Genomic DNA, 17261 nt, shown 5'->3' on the forward strand with positions numbered 1-17261 from the left:
AAAATATGTTATCACTACTACAGTATTGTCTAGAAGGGCCTACAAATCCATACTGTTGAGCTACATATCTACTAGCTACCAAAGATTCATGTTTACTTCAGAGGCTTTATACTTTCATCATCTGCCTTTGGTGGCCCTGCCTGACTAAACACAGTGGGAGCTGCTCTCTCGCTGCAATACAGGCACGAACATCACCTTACTGCATCACTGCAATGCTATAATTACTGACAAGTCTCAGACACCCTTTGTCTCTATGAGGAGAATCAAGGCCTCCATTCTGGACCATGATGCTGTAGGGTTCTTTTGAGGAGTCAGACAAATGTTCATAACTTGGTCAATATATAGTTGTCAAGGGATTCTTACAATATATGGTTGCCAAGGGATTCTTACAATGTATAGTTGCCAAGGGATTCTTACAATGTATAGTTGCCAAGGGATTCTTACAATATATGGTTGCCAAGGGATTCTTACAATGTATAGTTGCCAAGGGATTCTTACAATGTATAGTTGCCAAGGGATTCTTACAATATATGGTTGCCAAGGGATTCTTACAACGTATAGTTGCCAAGGGATTCTTACAATGTATAGTTGCCAAGGGATTCTTACAATATATGGTTGCCAAGGGATTCTTACAACGTATAGTTGCCAAGGGATTCTTACAATGTATAGTTGCCAAGGGAATCTTACAATATATGGTTGCCAAGGGATTCTTACAATGTATAGTTGCCAAGGGATTCTTACAATGTATAGTTGCCAAGGGAATCTTACAATATATGGTTGCCAAGGGATTCTTACAATATATGGTTGCCAAGGTATTCTGGCAATGTATAGTTGCCAAGGGATTCTTACAATATATGGTTGCCATGGGATTCTTACAATATATGGTTGCCAAGGGATTCTTACAATGTATGGTTGCCAAGGGAATCTTACTATGTATAGTTGCCAAGGGATTCTTACAATATATGGTTGCCAAGGGATTCTTACATTGTATAGTTGCCAAGGGATTCTTACAATGTATAGTTGCCAAGGGAATCTTACAATATATGGTTGCCAAGGGATTCTTACAATATATGGTTGCCAAGGGATTCTAACAATGCATGGTTGCCAAGGGATTCTTACAATGTCTTAAATTCTTATGATGCCACTGTCATTTCCTGACTTGTTTAGACAGCAACACTGCCATCCCCTGCCATGCCCAATTTGGAAATTACGGAGTAGATCCCTCATATGATTTCTCACTGCCTGCAGTTGATTGACAGTTAATTGGCAGACTTTGTTCATTGCTTTAGAGATATCTTCGGCCATCTTTAAATGACATGTCAATTCTAACAGATCTTGTTATAGATGATAATACAAAGGCTGGTTATTAACTGTCATACTGAATTAATCCACACATACTGTACATGAAGATCAAGCTGTTAAAATTCAGGTTATTTGATCAGGTATAGATAAATAAAGGAGAGCCTGGCAAACTGGTGAACAAGTAGAGCACCTGTCACATCCACTGACTCCAGAACCATCTACTAATGCATTTAAGGCCTAGGATTACAGGAGGTCAACTCAAGCCACATCACATGCATGTAGAGGGCAGTCCTTGTCGGAGGAAGATCAAGAACAGCATCACTTGGGCCTAACAGGCTTAACCTGCCTGTCACATGCTAAGCACCAGCCATGACTGCAGTATCTGAGGGGAAGACCTTGGTACATGCAACAATCAATCTCCTTTCATCATATATTAAAAATGCAATCTTATACAAGTAAGCAAAATCTACTGATTTCACAAAATGAAGAAGTGGATAATATCTGAAATGTAGGGACCATGTCTGTAGTGACTAGCTCTGTCAGGCAGCATGCGAGAGAGCAGCACAAGCCACCAAGAGGGCATCGAGTACATTCTAATGGTCAAAACTCAAGCTACAGATGTCAAGGATTTACTTTGTGTTAACTTTCTCCATACGGACTACACTTGATGCTTGATGTTCTTTTATTGGCTTGGTGATTCTTGACATCCTGGGGATCATGAAAGAAGTTGATAAGACTGGAAGTGATTATGACTGGAGTGAAACTTGGCACAGGTATCAGACACTGTCGAGAAATGTCTTATACTTGAGGGGCATGTGTGTCTGTGACTCCTGATACAGTGACAGGACAGATGGTGACAAGTTTAGGCAGCAGCAGGAAGACGGCCATCTAAGGATCTCTGATAATATCACGTGGCAGCAGGAAAGGGATTGGAACAGTCATGAGTGGAGAGACATTTAATGGATATTGTCTCCAGCTGAAGACAGTCTTGCCTAGTTTCAACATTGGAGCTGACAGCATGTTGAGATTAACTTGTATAAATGGGTTAAGGTGAGGGTGAAGCTTGGGTGAGGCTGGTGTTGAGGTGAAGCTGGTATTTGGGGAAGGTTTGGGCTACGGATGAGGCTGGTGTTAGGATGAAGCATGGTTTGGGGTGAAGCTGGTAATAGGGTAATGCTGTGACAAAGGTGAGGCTGGTTTTGGGGTGAGGCTGGTAATAGGGTAAGGCTGTGACAAAGGTGAGGCTGGTTTTGGGGTGAGGATGGGGTTAGAGTGAGGCTGGTTTAACACTGAGGCTGTGGCTAGGGTGGGGGTTGATGTTGGGGTTGGTTCTAATATTCTCAGACAAGGAAAGAGGGTGGATGAGACACTACGACCTGGATGTGTAAGGAGGAAGGGGTATATATGGTGGGGAAATATGGTATGTGTAAGGAGAGAGGGGTTTATATGGTGGGGAAATATGGTATAGATGTGTAAGGAGGGAAGGGTGTATATGGTGGGGAAATATGGTATAGATGTGTAAGGAGGGAAGGGTGTATATGGTGGGGAAATATGGTATAGATGTGTAAGGAGGGAAGGGTGCATATGGTAGGGACATATGGTATGTGTAAGGAGGAAGGGGTGTATATGGTGGGGAAATATGGTATGTGTAAGGAGGGAAGGGTGGATATGGTGGGGAAATTTGGCATGTGTAAGGAGGGAAGGGTGTATATGGTGGGGAAATGTGGTATGGTAAAGAGTGCATAGACAATGAGACAGTATAGTATATAACCGGTGACTTTATACTTACTATGTGTGAACGGTGCAGAAATAGTCATGTTGCATCACAAACATAAATATTCAAATGAAATATGTGCATGCCATTTAATCACACAACAACACTGTAAGACAAAACACAAGCATTGTAAAAGGATGGAACATTCTTCTGCAAGGTGTTACAACACCTGGTCTTGCTATTATGCAAAACAAGAGAAGACAAAAGAGAACACTGCTGTACTTACCTTTGAGCACCTCGTGCTTCATCTCCATAGTCCCGATTTTTCAGTTCATTCACTTCCCCTATAAGTTGTGTGAAAGACCTGTGGAACGAAGATATGCCTTCAAACACACTGATTCCAAACAGGAACATTTTATACAACATTTCTGACGATGCATCTTACTATATTCTCTTGAGAATAGTTCATTTTTTTCTTTGAGAACAAAAACAGTCCCAAAATAACTGGTAATGTTTTACCCCAACACACCATTATTATTGTGAAGACACAAATTACTGTGACATAACACAACAAATGCCATGTCAACAAATCAGAAAGTAGATGCACAATTTAATCAAGCAATTATACTGTGTGGTCTTAAAGAACTTGGTGTACCTAAACATTTGTTTTTGAACTTTTTGTTTTTAATTCTTTTTAAAAAAAATAATTTAATTTGGCTCACATCAAATCCAGCAATAATCAAGGCTGATGTTATGAGCATCCACTCAACATTATTCATTGCCATGGCAATAGGCATCTATTGCAATGAGTGAGTGAGTGAGTTTGGTGCTACACTGCTTTTACCAATATTCAAGTAATATCGTGGGGGACACACGACATTGGCTTCAAACATTGTACTTATTTGGGGAATTGATCCTGGGTCTTTGACATGAAATGTTTTAACCACTTGACTACCCGACAGTGTCCCCCATTGTGAACACTGTTTGAGAAACAATGGATGCATTTATGACTCAACAAAAGATATATCTGTTGCAGTTTGAGTATGATAACTCAGTAATTGTTGTTGAGGAAATAACATCTTTCAAACGTATTCAGTGTTTCTATCATACCCATCCCTTACTGCAGGAAACATTAAATGACTGAAATGAACTCATCAATATCAAATGACAGTATTTTTCACTGAAATAATCTACAATTTATGCATGCAATGATTTGGTTTTAAGATAATAACAATGAGATGATTTTTAAAAAAAATTAAGTGTAGTATTAAATATTTAAAATAAAAACATATAAATGAGCAAAACTTCTTTCCTCATGACATAGCAAAATCAATACAAGAGGATAGTCTGATCACATTGCAAAATATTTATGTAACCTAGATAGACTTTGATTATATTGATTTGTTAAGAGCTACTTTTCAACAGCCATTCTTCCAAATTCATTGAATTCTTGCTTCTGCAAACACATTTTGATACTAATCTTGCTCTTAGGATCTGTTCAAAGGTAGAAATACGTTGGCCATTCTCACAAGTGTGAGTGATGCTCTGTACGTTACAACAACAAACTATAGCTGAGCCACCTGGCAATCTGACCACATGCTCAGGCTTACACACATCCTGTGCATTTATTTGTCTGAATTTCATTATTTTGCCAAAATGATAAATACACATTTTCATCTAGTGTGATTTCTGATAATCATAACTAAACGATCAATGAGATCTATCTGAGGAAATTGTCTGCCAGTAAGAGAAAGTATTGGCTGAACACTCTACATTGATCAGTGTCTGTGCATATCGAGGTAGTGTCTTGTCTCTGTGATCAATTACCCATTATGTTGAGTTATCGAATGGTCAATTTGAGTAACAACGCATAGAATCATTGTCATAATCCTCTATCGAGACGGGATTGGATAATTAGTCTTGGTGCAAGAATGTTACCATCAGACGTATTGATGCACACTGCATTGGTCCTGCTGGGTGATGTGGGTATGCCAAATGAGGTAAGGTTACTGAAATCGGACGGAGGATAATTTTATGTTTTGAATCCATGCAGAGTGTAATAACCATGTCTGCTGGATGACTGCATGGAGACGTGATTGCATCTGTGCCCTGCTGGTTGCCGTGATTACAGGCTACATGCATCACGGCACACAGAGAGCAGTGGACACCACAGCTTACTAATTCAATGTCAGCATGTTTCACATACAGAAACAGTTGGGGTTAGTCCCAGACTATGATCCTCTTACAGCTATACATTAATAACCGTCTGTTTGTTCCCCTGGTATTAATAGTCTAACTCGACGAGGGATCTTTTAGGCCTCCTGTCATATTAATCAGGTTCAAGTTGGCAATTTCACCATGTCACATCTTCACATTAGTGACACAGCAGGACTGACAAGCAAGCTTGATCAGTTGTTGTCACCCTGCAAGGCGCTAGTGATTGCTGAGTGATGGTGCTCTTCCTACTACTGGATCTAACACATTTCTATAGATCAGATTATCAAATTTTGAAAAGGAAACTGAATAGTAGTGATGTTCTGATTAACTGAAATAATCAAAGACTGGTCACAGTGGCCAAACGACCGAGCAATCAATCACATTTACTCGATCACAAGTGAATACAAATGATTTTGGATCTACTGTTTTCGTGTTTGAAACACTTGACGATGGAACATATCTTAGAAGTTGTCAGGGCCTGCAAATGTGTTTAATTCTTAGGAAACTCACATCACTTACTGAAAGATAATGACTGAACATTTCTTGAACACTCCAGGAAGGTTATGTTCATCATTTATGAGTCATTAGTTTAAAGGAGCAAGTTGCATCATGTTAAACTTATCTGCTGTAACAACTTGAATGAGACAATCTGAAAAATGGTGCATTCCAGTTGCTTCAATGATTGCTCATTCATAATGAACCAATGATAAATTGTGAGACTTCGACCAATTCCCAACACTACTGGGTAGGCCGCTGAACCTGTGCTGTGGGCACTGTAACTCACCTAAATATGTATCAAACCTGAGTAGAAATATAACTGTATATAACAAACTCTCACTGGCATTGTACTTCACACATCAATGAAACATATTCTTTCATCATATGTAATCGGAATGTCATTAATACCTCAGACAATGAGGTATTGTCACGCCAACATCCTGACACAGAGAATGTCATTAACACCACAGACAATAAGGTATTGTCACGCCAACATCCTGACACAGAGAATGTCATTAATACCTCAGACAATGAGGTACTAACATGTCAACATCCTGACACAGTGAATGTCATTAACACCACAGACAATGAGGCACTGTCACGTCAACATCCTGACACAGAGAATGTCATTAATACCTCAGACAATGAGGTACTGACATGTCAACATCCTGACACAGAGAATGTCAATTATATCTCAAACAATGAGGTACTGACATGTCAACATCATGACGTAGTGAATGCGATTAATACCTCTGACAGTGAGGTACTGTCATGTCAACAACCTAACTTCGAGAAGGTTATTAATACCTTAAACAAGCAGGTACTAACACGTCAGCATCATGACATACAGACGAATGTACTACATTATTCAATGAGATTGACATGCCATTGCAATGACATTGATAAAATGTCATGGAAACCTTGGACAAAGACATATTCACTCTCCAGTATGGCTAAACATGTCCAGTAATGCTCATTATTCTGAGCTGAAGCTGTTGAAGTGGACACTGAGTGCTTTATGGTTCTGAAAATCTGTCCTTCATTGTGTTGATTGACAGGATGAAACTGAATAACCATGACATTGTAGCGACCCTGTGATGCACAGAATCTCTCCCACAGTCAGTCGCCTCTGATGCCATTCCTCATCTATGATTGGTCTGTCATTGCTCTTGAAAGAGAAAAATCCCTTCCTCCCAACAAGGTTCACATTAATCAAGTGCAGAAGAAATTGGTTTTTATTGCAAGCGTATGGGAAAAGTTCTCCCCGACTTGGAAAGACATGAATTTGAGACAGCTCCATAATGGTGGGAGCGGTGAGCAATGTTGGCACAATCATAACAATGCATGTACTGAATCACACAACAATAACATAATGAAGCCCTTCCCATGGAACCACATTTTATTCAAGCTTTTAACTCCTATTGAAATGAGTGTTTTGAGCCTCCATATTGTGGAACTCACCAGTCATAGCAGGATATGCTTTACCAAAGGCTAATTCCACGATGGCACTGCAACTTTTTCCTCCTAAAGGAAATCAATACATATCCACTGGGTACATAAATGGCCTTCATGGAATCAGAACATGAAAGAAAGCTTTAAAACATCAACTCATTTTCACATATACACTCCATCAAACATCATGTAGTTTGCCTTTTTAAAGATGGCTGCCATTATGAAAATGAGAATCACTGCTGCTGAACAAGTGCAAATCTATATCACCTTCAGAGTAATATATTTTTCAACTGCAGGGTAATATAGTTTTCATCTAAGTTAATTCCCAGATTTGTATTGAACATGATGCTTGGGGAGCCATGTGGAACTAAGTCATGGAGCTTCAACGACTGCGTACAAAGGTGTTTGTAAAAACAGAAGCAGTCTCTTTTCCACCATGTGCTGAAAGTACTAAAATGTTCCTGTCAGAGAAATGTACCATATGCTACTTTGACTATCCACATCAGGTGGTAGTTGACTTCACATATCCAATACAAACTATGAAACTACACTACAAGCTCCCTATAAGCAAAGTCAAAAGAACTTTTAGTTTACCAACTTCACTTTTGATTTCTGGAAACACATAACCAGTGCATTGAAAAGCAAAAGTCCCATTCCTCTATAAACTTCAGTAAAAACATTCAAGGCTCAGTTTATGTAAAACACATGATCAATGAAGTTCATGTTTGAAACAAAAAGAATATTGATCTGTTAACCATAAGAAGAAGCTAAGGAGAATTTTCTAATTAATAATATCAGTTCCATTTTTGGAAAATACATGCCAAAATACAGAACAACTTTGAAGCCTGAGCTAGCTAAGAAACAAAGATTTTTTGTTTTGATGATCTGTTTTTCAATCTTATAATTAGCAACAGACTGCCAAGCAAATGATGTTTTTCATAACATCCTCAAATTTCAATCATACAAGCCAAACATTTTGTGCATATACAGTCATTTAGGGATGTCCTGACCAGCTATGTTATGTTGGAAACTGTGGATGTTATAACAGTTCAAAGGGTACATTGAGAGTATATGTCCTTAACATAGAGGGCATACTGAAGGTTTATCAGATATCAAATATCAAATCTGACATCTACTAACTTGCAGCAGAACTCAAGTTTGAGCAAATATAACAAGTTTGAGTACTTTCATGAAGTGGATGACAGTGGTGCAGCAGAATTGATAACATGTTCACTGATCACATTAGTAAGACAGCTTTGATTTGCTAAATGGATACAAGATGTAGAGCCAGTTTCTTTGTGGGTTCACCCCATGACAATACCAGAATGGTGCCATGAAATAATTAGAAACCTACTGAGTCTTTCATGAAAATGGTTACTTCTTGTACAAATTATAAACCAGTAGAGCTACTTACTCTCGATCTACGGTAAGACACTCGACTCCAGGGGCCTGGGCAATCACGCTGGCTGTCCGGCAGTCCTCGCTAGAAGGAAAATCATGTATGATGTAAAGCTCATGTTTACATGGAATTGTCCAAACACACATGTGATTATTAACATGGCACCATCCACAGTTTTGTGTTTGTGCTATAGAGCAAAATGTGATTCCGTGTAGGAAATGAAACATGCAAGTAGGCAAACAGAAGATCAGACACTATCATCACATTAATATGAAAAGTAATCACCAATCAGTACCCTGTAATTGGTGCTATGCAAGGATTTGCAATGGTCACTGAAACAAATTTGAAAATGATCAGCACCCAACCAACACCTTGAGTCGACCTGTCACATTATTGCCAACCTAGGTATCAGTACTGGCTGTGCAGTCAGCATGAGAAGCATCTGCTATCCTCGGGGACGACATTCCAGAGGCATCAGCTCATGATACTGATTAGAAATCTCAGTTTCAACATTTCAGTGATGTGCTGTAGTGCCTTAATCAGTTTATTCCAATGTGTGAGTTTAGTTTTACACCACACTCAGCAATATTTCAATTATTATGTGGCAGTCTGAACCAGACAATCCTGTGACCAACAGCATGAGCATCGATCTATGTAATTGGGATACGATGACATGTGTCAACCAAGTCAGTGAGTCTGACCTCCCGATCCCGTTAGTCACCCGTTACAACAAGCATGGGTTACGAAGATCAGTTCTAACCTGGATCTTCATGGCCAAGGTAGCCCAAAAGGTCTTTGGTTGTATTCAGGTCAGGGTTTGTCATATTTTTACAGAAATTGACTATAAATATGTTTGTGTAGCAATAATGCATATGTTTACATATGTGGACTCAGATCTATGGCTGCTTCAATCTCTACAGTCTCTGAGGAAATCACTCCTTTCGAACTTTTGGAATCTCAACAAATATACGATCATATCAAATAATGATACATAGTGTACTGAAAGCATGTGCCAATCTTTCTTGTGGACTTACATCACTGGACAGTATAGTCCTGATACTGACAGCTGTTGACACTAGTGTGGCAGTCTTGATGTAATGCTATATAATGTGAACATGCCTTATATACAATATAATATGCTATGCCTCTTTACCTTAATAATGCCTTTTCACCGAAGTAGTCACCACGTTTCAATCGGCGTATTTCTCGCGGTTCATCATAACCTTGTATTGTCTGAGTGACCTTCACCTGCAAGAGTCAGTTTGGTGTTGATGACAGCTACATTAATCAGTAAAATTCAAAACAACACTGTTGAAAACAAAATAACGGCTGTTAGTTTACGTTCACTTTATTAACAGTTACAAAATAAACAGTACTTAACTTTCAATATTTAAATCACATGGATAGTGTCATCATATCAACAATGAATACATGTAAGACGAGTACATGGATGACAACTTCTTGATTGTATAACACAATATTTCTGGGCTACTCCTTGCCCCTTCTTCAAGTGAACTGAATCGTTGTGTTATACAATAAAAATGAAGTCGCCATCCAAATACTTGTCTTAAACATTCACCAACTCGTAAATGCCTCTAAAAAATCTCAATCCTAAATTTCAGACATACTGCAAAATTTTACAGAAGTTACAGCGCTACTTGGGAACATGTTTGCAATACAATTGCACCATAGTTTACACAATGTTGGGCACATATCTGATTTTCGTATGAGATAAGAAATATTTGACATGTTGTGGAATCAGAATGTATTCCTCTTTCGTTAGATATACAACATCTTACATTTTTGCTTCTCTCTATCGGCACCAAGTGAGAAACCTATTTCCTTCACACTGTGGTATTGCCAGAACACTGCTATAACTTGTGTTGTAATTTACCCACTCATGCATTCACTGACTCCTGACAATATTCCTATAATAGAGACTCTGTACTTACCTCCCCCTTGTTGATGATGAAGAATGTGTCACCGCTGGCCCCCTCGCGAATGATGTACTCCCCCTCATGGAAGAAGTCCTAGACAGACATATGCCATATCAGACTGACCAGCGGGGCTACTGTGCACATATATTTACAATAGGAAACACATTGGGCAATGATGATTAGGGTAACTTTTTCTGCATCAGTTCCATAGTGATTTAAAGACCAGGAATAAATGCATATACCATGGTTCAGATGTCCACTAAGATATGTGAGAACTTATTTCCTCCAATTCCTGATATTATCCTAAATAAATTGACATCTTATACAGTCTGTGTCTGATTTTAGAACATTAAGATCATCCTTCATTACATCAAATAGTCTTAAGTGCATCATTGGAAGTGCTATCTAAGCTTAGGAAAGAATACTTTAATTGTTTGTACTCCAAACTCTAAGTCTAGAATACATAGAGTCAGAACAGAAATAATTCCATAGCTGACCTAGATATATAGACTAAAAATAAAATTGTCAACTAGTGGTAGAGACATACACATTGTCAACAAGAGGTAAAGAGATACAAAATGTCAACAAGAGACATTTGTCACATAAAAAGTGTCAACAAGAGATAACAGTCACAAACAAAAGTTGATGTCACTATGGCTACTAAAATATTATCTGTATTAATGTTTAGGTGCCCATATTTTGTAGAGCTGGTGCTGTGAGCCACGAGTTGCAAACAGTCCAAGTGTCCATGAAACTATCAGTGTTTGGGTGTACAGCAAGGAAAGAGATAACATGACAGACATATCTGTAATACATGAAAATATCTTGTCCAATGAATACATGTAAGGGTGATTATGAACCAGGATTGACTGTAATTACTCACTATTTCCAATACATCAGCAATCTTGGCCAGTTTGTCCATCTGCAGATTCTTTAGTAAAGGCACACTGGAAACAATGACAAGCATTTCAATTGTAATTCACATTGTACCATAAAACATGATCACATAAGATTTGCTTTATATCGTGTTTTCAACAGTTGAGATTTAAAATGTGTCCTTAAATAGTTAGGGCTGTATGTAATGTGATAATTCAAACATTCAATTTGTTTTTCTTATATTGCATTATTAATTATTTTTTCTGTCACTTTTCTCAATGTATGACCATAAGCTCCATCTTTATTTTGAGCTGCTGATCATTTCACTGCAAACAAATCTGCCCCAAGAAACAGTGCACTCAGTGTTACAAATGACCTATAATAGACCCACGACTGAGGAGGAAAACACCACTTGCAACGGCTAGGAGAAAAGCTCCATATTGATTCTAGAGACCTGTGGGGCGAGGGAACCATTCCTCAAAATTGTTGCACTTTTTCTTAACACATAAAGAGTACTTCCATGAGCAAGTGAAAGTATGTCTGAAGAAACTACATAGCAGACACAGAACTGCTGAGTGTGGACCTAATGCATGCTGATATGGCCACCCTTGAGGCCACAAGTACTTTAAAAAGACATCATATCACCCACATCAGGAAATATGCTCTTTTCGTAAGACAACACAACCACATTTCACAAATACATGCATCAGTTAGCTGAACAGCCAGCTATCTGAAGGGACTACTGCTGCAAACCATTGACTAAACTATGATAGAATATCAGTATTTTCAAAGGAATGACATAAACAATAGATCTGGTTAGTTAATGTTCAGCCATACAATCTGGCACCAATGGCCATCCCCAACATGAGGGTGAGTGATGTCCTTGAGTGAGTGACATAGTGTCTCTAAAGAAGTCACAGTGGAAAAACACAACTCTACCATGTCCCCCAAAGGAAAAGAACCCATAACCAGACACATGCACCCATGCATGCATGCATGCACGCACACACACATATTGTTTTACTGAAACCATAATTCTTACATACACATGCATGCACACACACATATTGTGTTACTGAAACCCTAATCCTTACATACACATCCACACACACATCGTGTTACTGAAACCACAATTCTTACATACACATGCACACACGCATACACACATATTGTGTTACTGAAACCCTAATCCTTATATACACATGCACACACACATCGTGTTACTGAAACCCTAATCATTACATACACATGCACACACGCATACACACATATTGTGTTACTGAAACCATAATCCTTACATACACATCCACACACACATCGTGTTACTGAAACCCTAATCATTACATACACATGCACACACGCATACACACATGTTGTGTTACTGAAACTCTAATCCTTACATATACATGCATACACACATGTTACTGAAACCACAATTCTTACATACACATGCAAGCACGCACACACATCGTGTTACTGAAACCATACTTCTTACAAACACATGCACGCACATGACATTCAGACAATACGTTACTGATACCATAATCCTTACACACGCACTCACACACTCACGTACGCACGCAAGCACGCACGCACATTTCAGTCATCATCTGAGACTCTAATCTCACTAACGGAACAGGATGCAAGATGGTTAATGAGTTGAATTAGAGGCCTTGTGAGTCCAACTGCTAGTGTATTACTGTCTGAAGGTGGCCTTCCCTGACCGGCCACCGATGGCTGACTAAGTGATGTGGTCAGGCACTATTGGCTGTGTGAAATGTCTGATTCACTCTTCAAGTCCAAGTAGAGTCAATTCACTGATGCCTGAGACGATCCTGCTCAGAATGTCAAGCCATAATTACAGCACACGGCAAGTGCTTCACAATGTAATGAAATACTACATTTCATTAAAGACTTCCATTTTGTGATTCCAGACCACAGTGTGTAAGGCCCATCTATCGAATCACATTAATATCAGTGATGGCCACTGACAAACAGTGAGGCGATAGGTGTCAGTCACTACAGAACATGCTAGAAGGCACAGCAACTCGAACACCAGCCTCAGTCTGTGTTTCACAGGCATCTGAGATACCATAATTTTACAGATGTCAACAGATACCTTGGTCAGTGAGGGTGGTTTTGAATATGGGCCAAATTACTGAGAAAGGGGCCCTATATATAACTGATTATTGACAAATCAATATTCACTTGTTGATGCCTATTCACGTGAACTATCTATTAGAGGGTTCAACAGAAGGATGGAGACCTTTTAAAACTGTGCCGCGATTATGTGTAAGCTGAAGCTCTGAACCAGACTACCACTCCTTCATCTGACACAGACATCAGCGCTCTGGCATCGAGAGCTGTGCCTTCCCACTTCACAACACTGTCTGGGCCTTGACAGCCTCTCTACATCACACCAGTTTCAATACCTCCGTCTTCTCTACATAACACCTGAGGGTCATTGTGACATGTAACTCATGACACTGACCTCATTCTTCATGACACTGGTCCCATACACATGGTATCTAACTGGTTCCCTCTACATGACACCTAATCCTTGCTACATCATGTTAACATCATTATGTACATGACACTGACCTCATTCTTCATGACACTAGCCCTTATTCAAAATCTCTGTACAGCATTCCACATAATGCATAATCTTCATGACACCAAACATTTGCTACTATAAAACAAATAACTTCATGATGCCTGAGTCCTCTCTCCATGACATGGCAGGAAACGCTTTTTACAATACCCGACCCTTTTACACATGACATTTGTCTTTCTCTCCATGAGATGTGATCCCTCTCTACATGACACCTGACCCTTTAGAATGCAACTGAACCCCCTCTTCATTCATCTGTCCATATGACATTTATCTCTCTTTAAATGACATCTCTTCATGACACTCCCTCTTTATATGACACCTGGCCCCCTTTTACATGGCACCAGATTAAATATCTCATTTACTCAGTCTGATGTTCAGTCCACTAATTGGTGCTGCATTGAGCATCTGAGTTGACAGCCTGCTGGCATTTGCCTACAGGGACAGCCCACCCCAAACATGAAACATGGCAATTAGAGTTCTATGGACACCCAATGCACACTTTGTTCTGCTTCCCCATTGTTGGGAGATGGCTGATGGAGATGGACCTCATTACTGCCATACCAGCAGCCAAGATGGTCAACGCAATCACCAGACAAGCACAATGCCAGACACATGAGTTCCTGCAACACGCACATACATGGTCACACTGCCTTGGGAGGGAAATATCAAACCCCAATATCATCTAGTCACCAGGGAATAAAAGGGTAAATATTGATGCAAAACAACTGTCCGATTAGTGTATCCACAAGATTCCTACATCCTGGACATTTTCCGTTAAACTCAGTACTGACTAAACTTTCAGTCAATAACTGAATGACTAAATGGATGAAGGCCATCAAATCGTAATGTAATATAATTCTGCCCTATCTGGCAAACCAGTGTTGTTGTCCATATGAGCAGTGATTTAGGCATGTCGGTTTGTAATAAATAACCCCAGATCGACAAATACCCCTGAAATTGCTTCACCTTGTATCATGACAGGTAAATGTCTGCTAAACTCAAAAAAAAAGCCCAAGAACTCAAGAACCCATGAAAGAAAGGATGGAATGAAAGGACTAGAGGTAAGTGACAGGGAATCACTTAATTTGTTTGAGACTAAAAGGTTTAGTGTGATGAATGGCACCAACCTTCTGAGGAACCTTGTGCTCTCTTCTCGTCTCTGGAGACCAGTCTTCATCATGATGGCCTGGAAGATGCGGCGGTCCAGCACCCACACTTTCACATCAACCACCGCTGCAACATACACATCAGGGTCAGGGTTGGCAGACAGGTGGATGTTCAGGGTATCAGGCAGATGGTGTTCAGTGTGTCAGACAGGTGGGCGTTTTGGGGCGGCAGACAGATGGATGTTCAGGGTATCGAACAGGAAGGTGTTCAGGGTGTCAGATGGGTGGGTGTTCTGGGTCTCAGACAGGTTGGTGTTCAGGGTGTCAGGCTGATGTTCAGGGTGTCAGACAGTTGGGAGTTCTGGGTGTCAGACAGGTGGGTGTTCAAGATATCAGGCAAGTGGAGTTCATGGCGTCAAGAAGGTGAATTTTGGGGTGTCAGGGAGGTGGGTGCACAAATGATAAGGGGAAACTGGTGCACAAATGATAAGGGTAGACTGGTGTACAAATGATACGGTAGGCTGACGTACCAATGATGAGACTGGACATCAGTGTGAACAATTTTGATATGAAATAAACACGTTAGTAAAGTTAACATTGACTGAGATGAATACTGACTGATGATGCATAGTGATGGACACAGAGTTGATCTCATGAGGAGTTTGTAGTGCACTGTTTTCAATTCTTGGCCAGTGATGATCCATGGAACATGTCCATGTTGTAGAGTTTTGAATTGTGTCATGAAAAATCATAAACGATTACAGCTGTATTTTCAATATATGTAACCAGCGTCATACTGAAGCCAAATCTTATCAAACTCAAGGAAAGTTCTCCAAACTGCCACAGGTTCACACTTCTAGAGATTTTCCCCAGCTGTTAAGTTACTTACCCTTGACAGAGGCAGTTCTGGTACAGTTGTAGAGGATTGCAAGCTCCCCAAATGCACGTCCTGGTGTCATCCTGCCCAGCGTCCGACCCTCCTTCTGAACCTCCAGTTCTCCCTCTGGAAGACAAATGAGTGAGTGAGTGACTGAGCATTTCATAGGCCAGAAATATCACAGACTAGACAGAAAGGTGGTTCTTCACACACTGTGTCCATCCATATCAAGGATCACACCTTCAATTCTATCACTTGGCTTCCTGACTCTACTTAAAGTACAGCTGAAACTTCAGAACTGAAACTGTTGTACTGTGTGACAAGCCTGTTATTCCTATAGTAAATCCTAACTACCACAAACTTAAGACCTAAGTTAAAATACATATCATTTGAGATATCACAAAGATTATCACTATCTGTTAATGCTATCTCAAAGGTTTGGGGTCAGTGGGGTAGCCTAGTGGTTAAAGCATTTGCTCATCATGCTGAAGACCTGTGTTTGATTCCCCAGATGTGTAAATCTCATTTCTGGTGTCCCTTGCCATGATGTTGCTGGATTACAGGTGAAAGTGGCATAAAACCATACTGACTCACTCCTCCAGTTTTCATGTACATCAGACCTGCCTGTTGTTGATGTAGTAATTTAAGTCTTTCTTGACATATGTATGATTATAACTTCAATTTGGCATCATCACAAACATTTATGAGCCATCAGACATTAATTGTATGTCTTTCAGTTGAAGCAAGTAAAGTGTGATGAGATTTAGTCATGCTAGGACATGTGCCAGCAATCTGACTTCATGCCTGCATGTCAACTTCCACTTACTTGTTTGAAATCTTAATCAATTTGCAGTATCAATAAACTTTCAACATCTTTTATTAAGCACTGATAATTTAACAGGTAGTTCTAAAGAGCTACGTTTCACTTGACTCCTGTGACTGATGACATATTGAGTCAACGTGTTTATTTCTCCAGCTTAGGGAGCTGTCGACATTGTGCCTTACTCCATTAAACAAAACGCCCAGAATCAATTCCCTCTTGGCTCAAGCAATAAAACCATTTTTGCCATAATCGGAGAATTGATTATTGACATAAAAACTCCATTTGACGGTGACTGTGAATGACTGTGATGGCCCTTCCCCTCCGAAGTCAGAGCCACCACCAGGAGTAATCACTTCCCCTTGGCATCAAACACAAAACATTGAAAGCTCTATCGCAGTTATCAGCCTTTTTCTTGAAGCAACACAAATCTTATTTTTAGGTCTTGT

At 39.7% G+C, this 17261-nt stretch overlaps 1 protein-coding gene across 2 annotated transcripts in view; it reads right to left on the reverse strand.

Moving 5' to 3' along the window:
* LOC137283645 (cGMP-dependent protein kinase 1-like) overlaps positions 1 to 17261 on the reverse strand; it is an 84976-nt gene that overhangs the window by 20788 nt on the left and 46927 nt on the right. Inside the window, exons 4-11 of one of the 2 annotated variants that reach the window (XM_067815250.1) lie at positions 16005 to 16118; positions 15137 to 15242; positions 11403 to 11466; positions 10535 to 10612; positions 9736 to 9830; positions 8598 to 8666; positions 3303 to 3380; positions 1936 to 2010 (exon numbers count right to left, since the gene is read on the reverse strand). In XM_067815250.1, the coding sequence (XP_067671351.1) occupies positions 1936 to 2010; positions 3303 to 3380; positions 8598 to 8666; positions 9736 to 9830; positions 10535 to 10612; positions 11403 to 11466; positions 15137 to 15242; positions 16005 to 16118 (679 nt within the window). The remainder of the gene's footprint in view (positions 1 to 1935; positions 2011 to 3302; positions 3381 to 8597; positions 8667 to 9735; positions 9831 to 10534; positions 10613 to 11402; positions 11467 to 15136; positions 15243 to 16004; positions 16119 to 17261) is intronic. The other variant, XM_067815251.1, reaches the window with a different exon arrangement.

This window comes from Haliotis asinina, chromosome 5 (genome assembly GCF_037392515.1).
Source record: "Haliotis asinina isolate JCU_RB_2024 chromosome 5, JCU_Hal_asi_v2, whole genome shotgun sequence".
Taxonomy (NCBI): Eukaryota; Metazoa; Mollusca; class Gastropoda; order Lepetellida; family Haliotidae; genus Haliotis; species Haliotis asinina.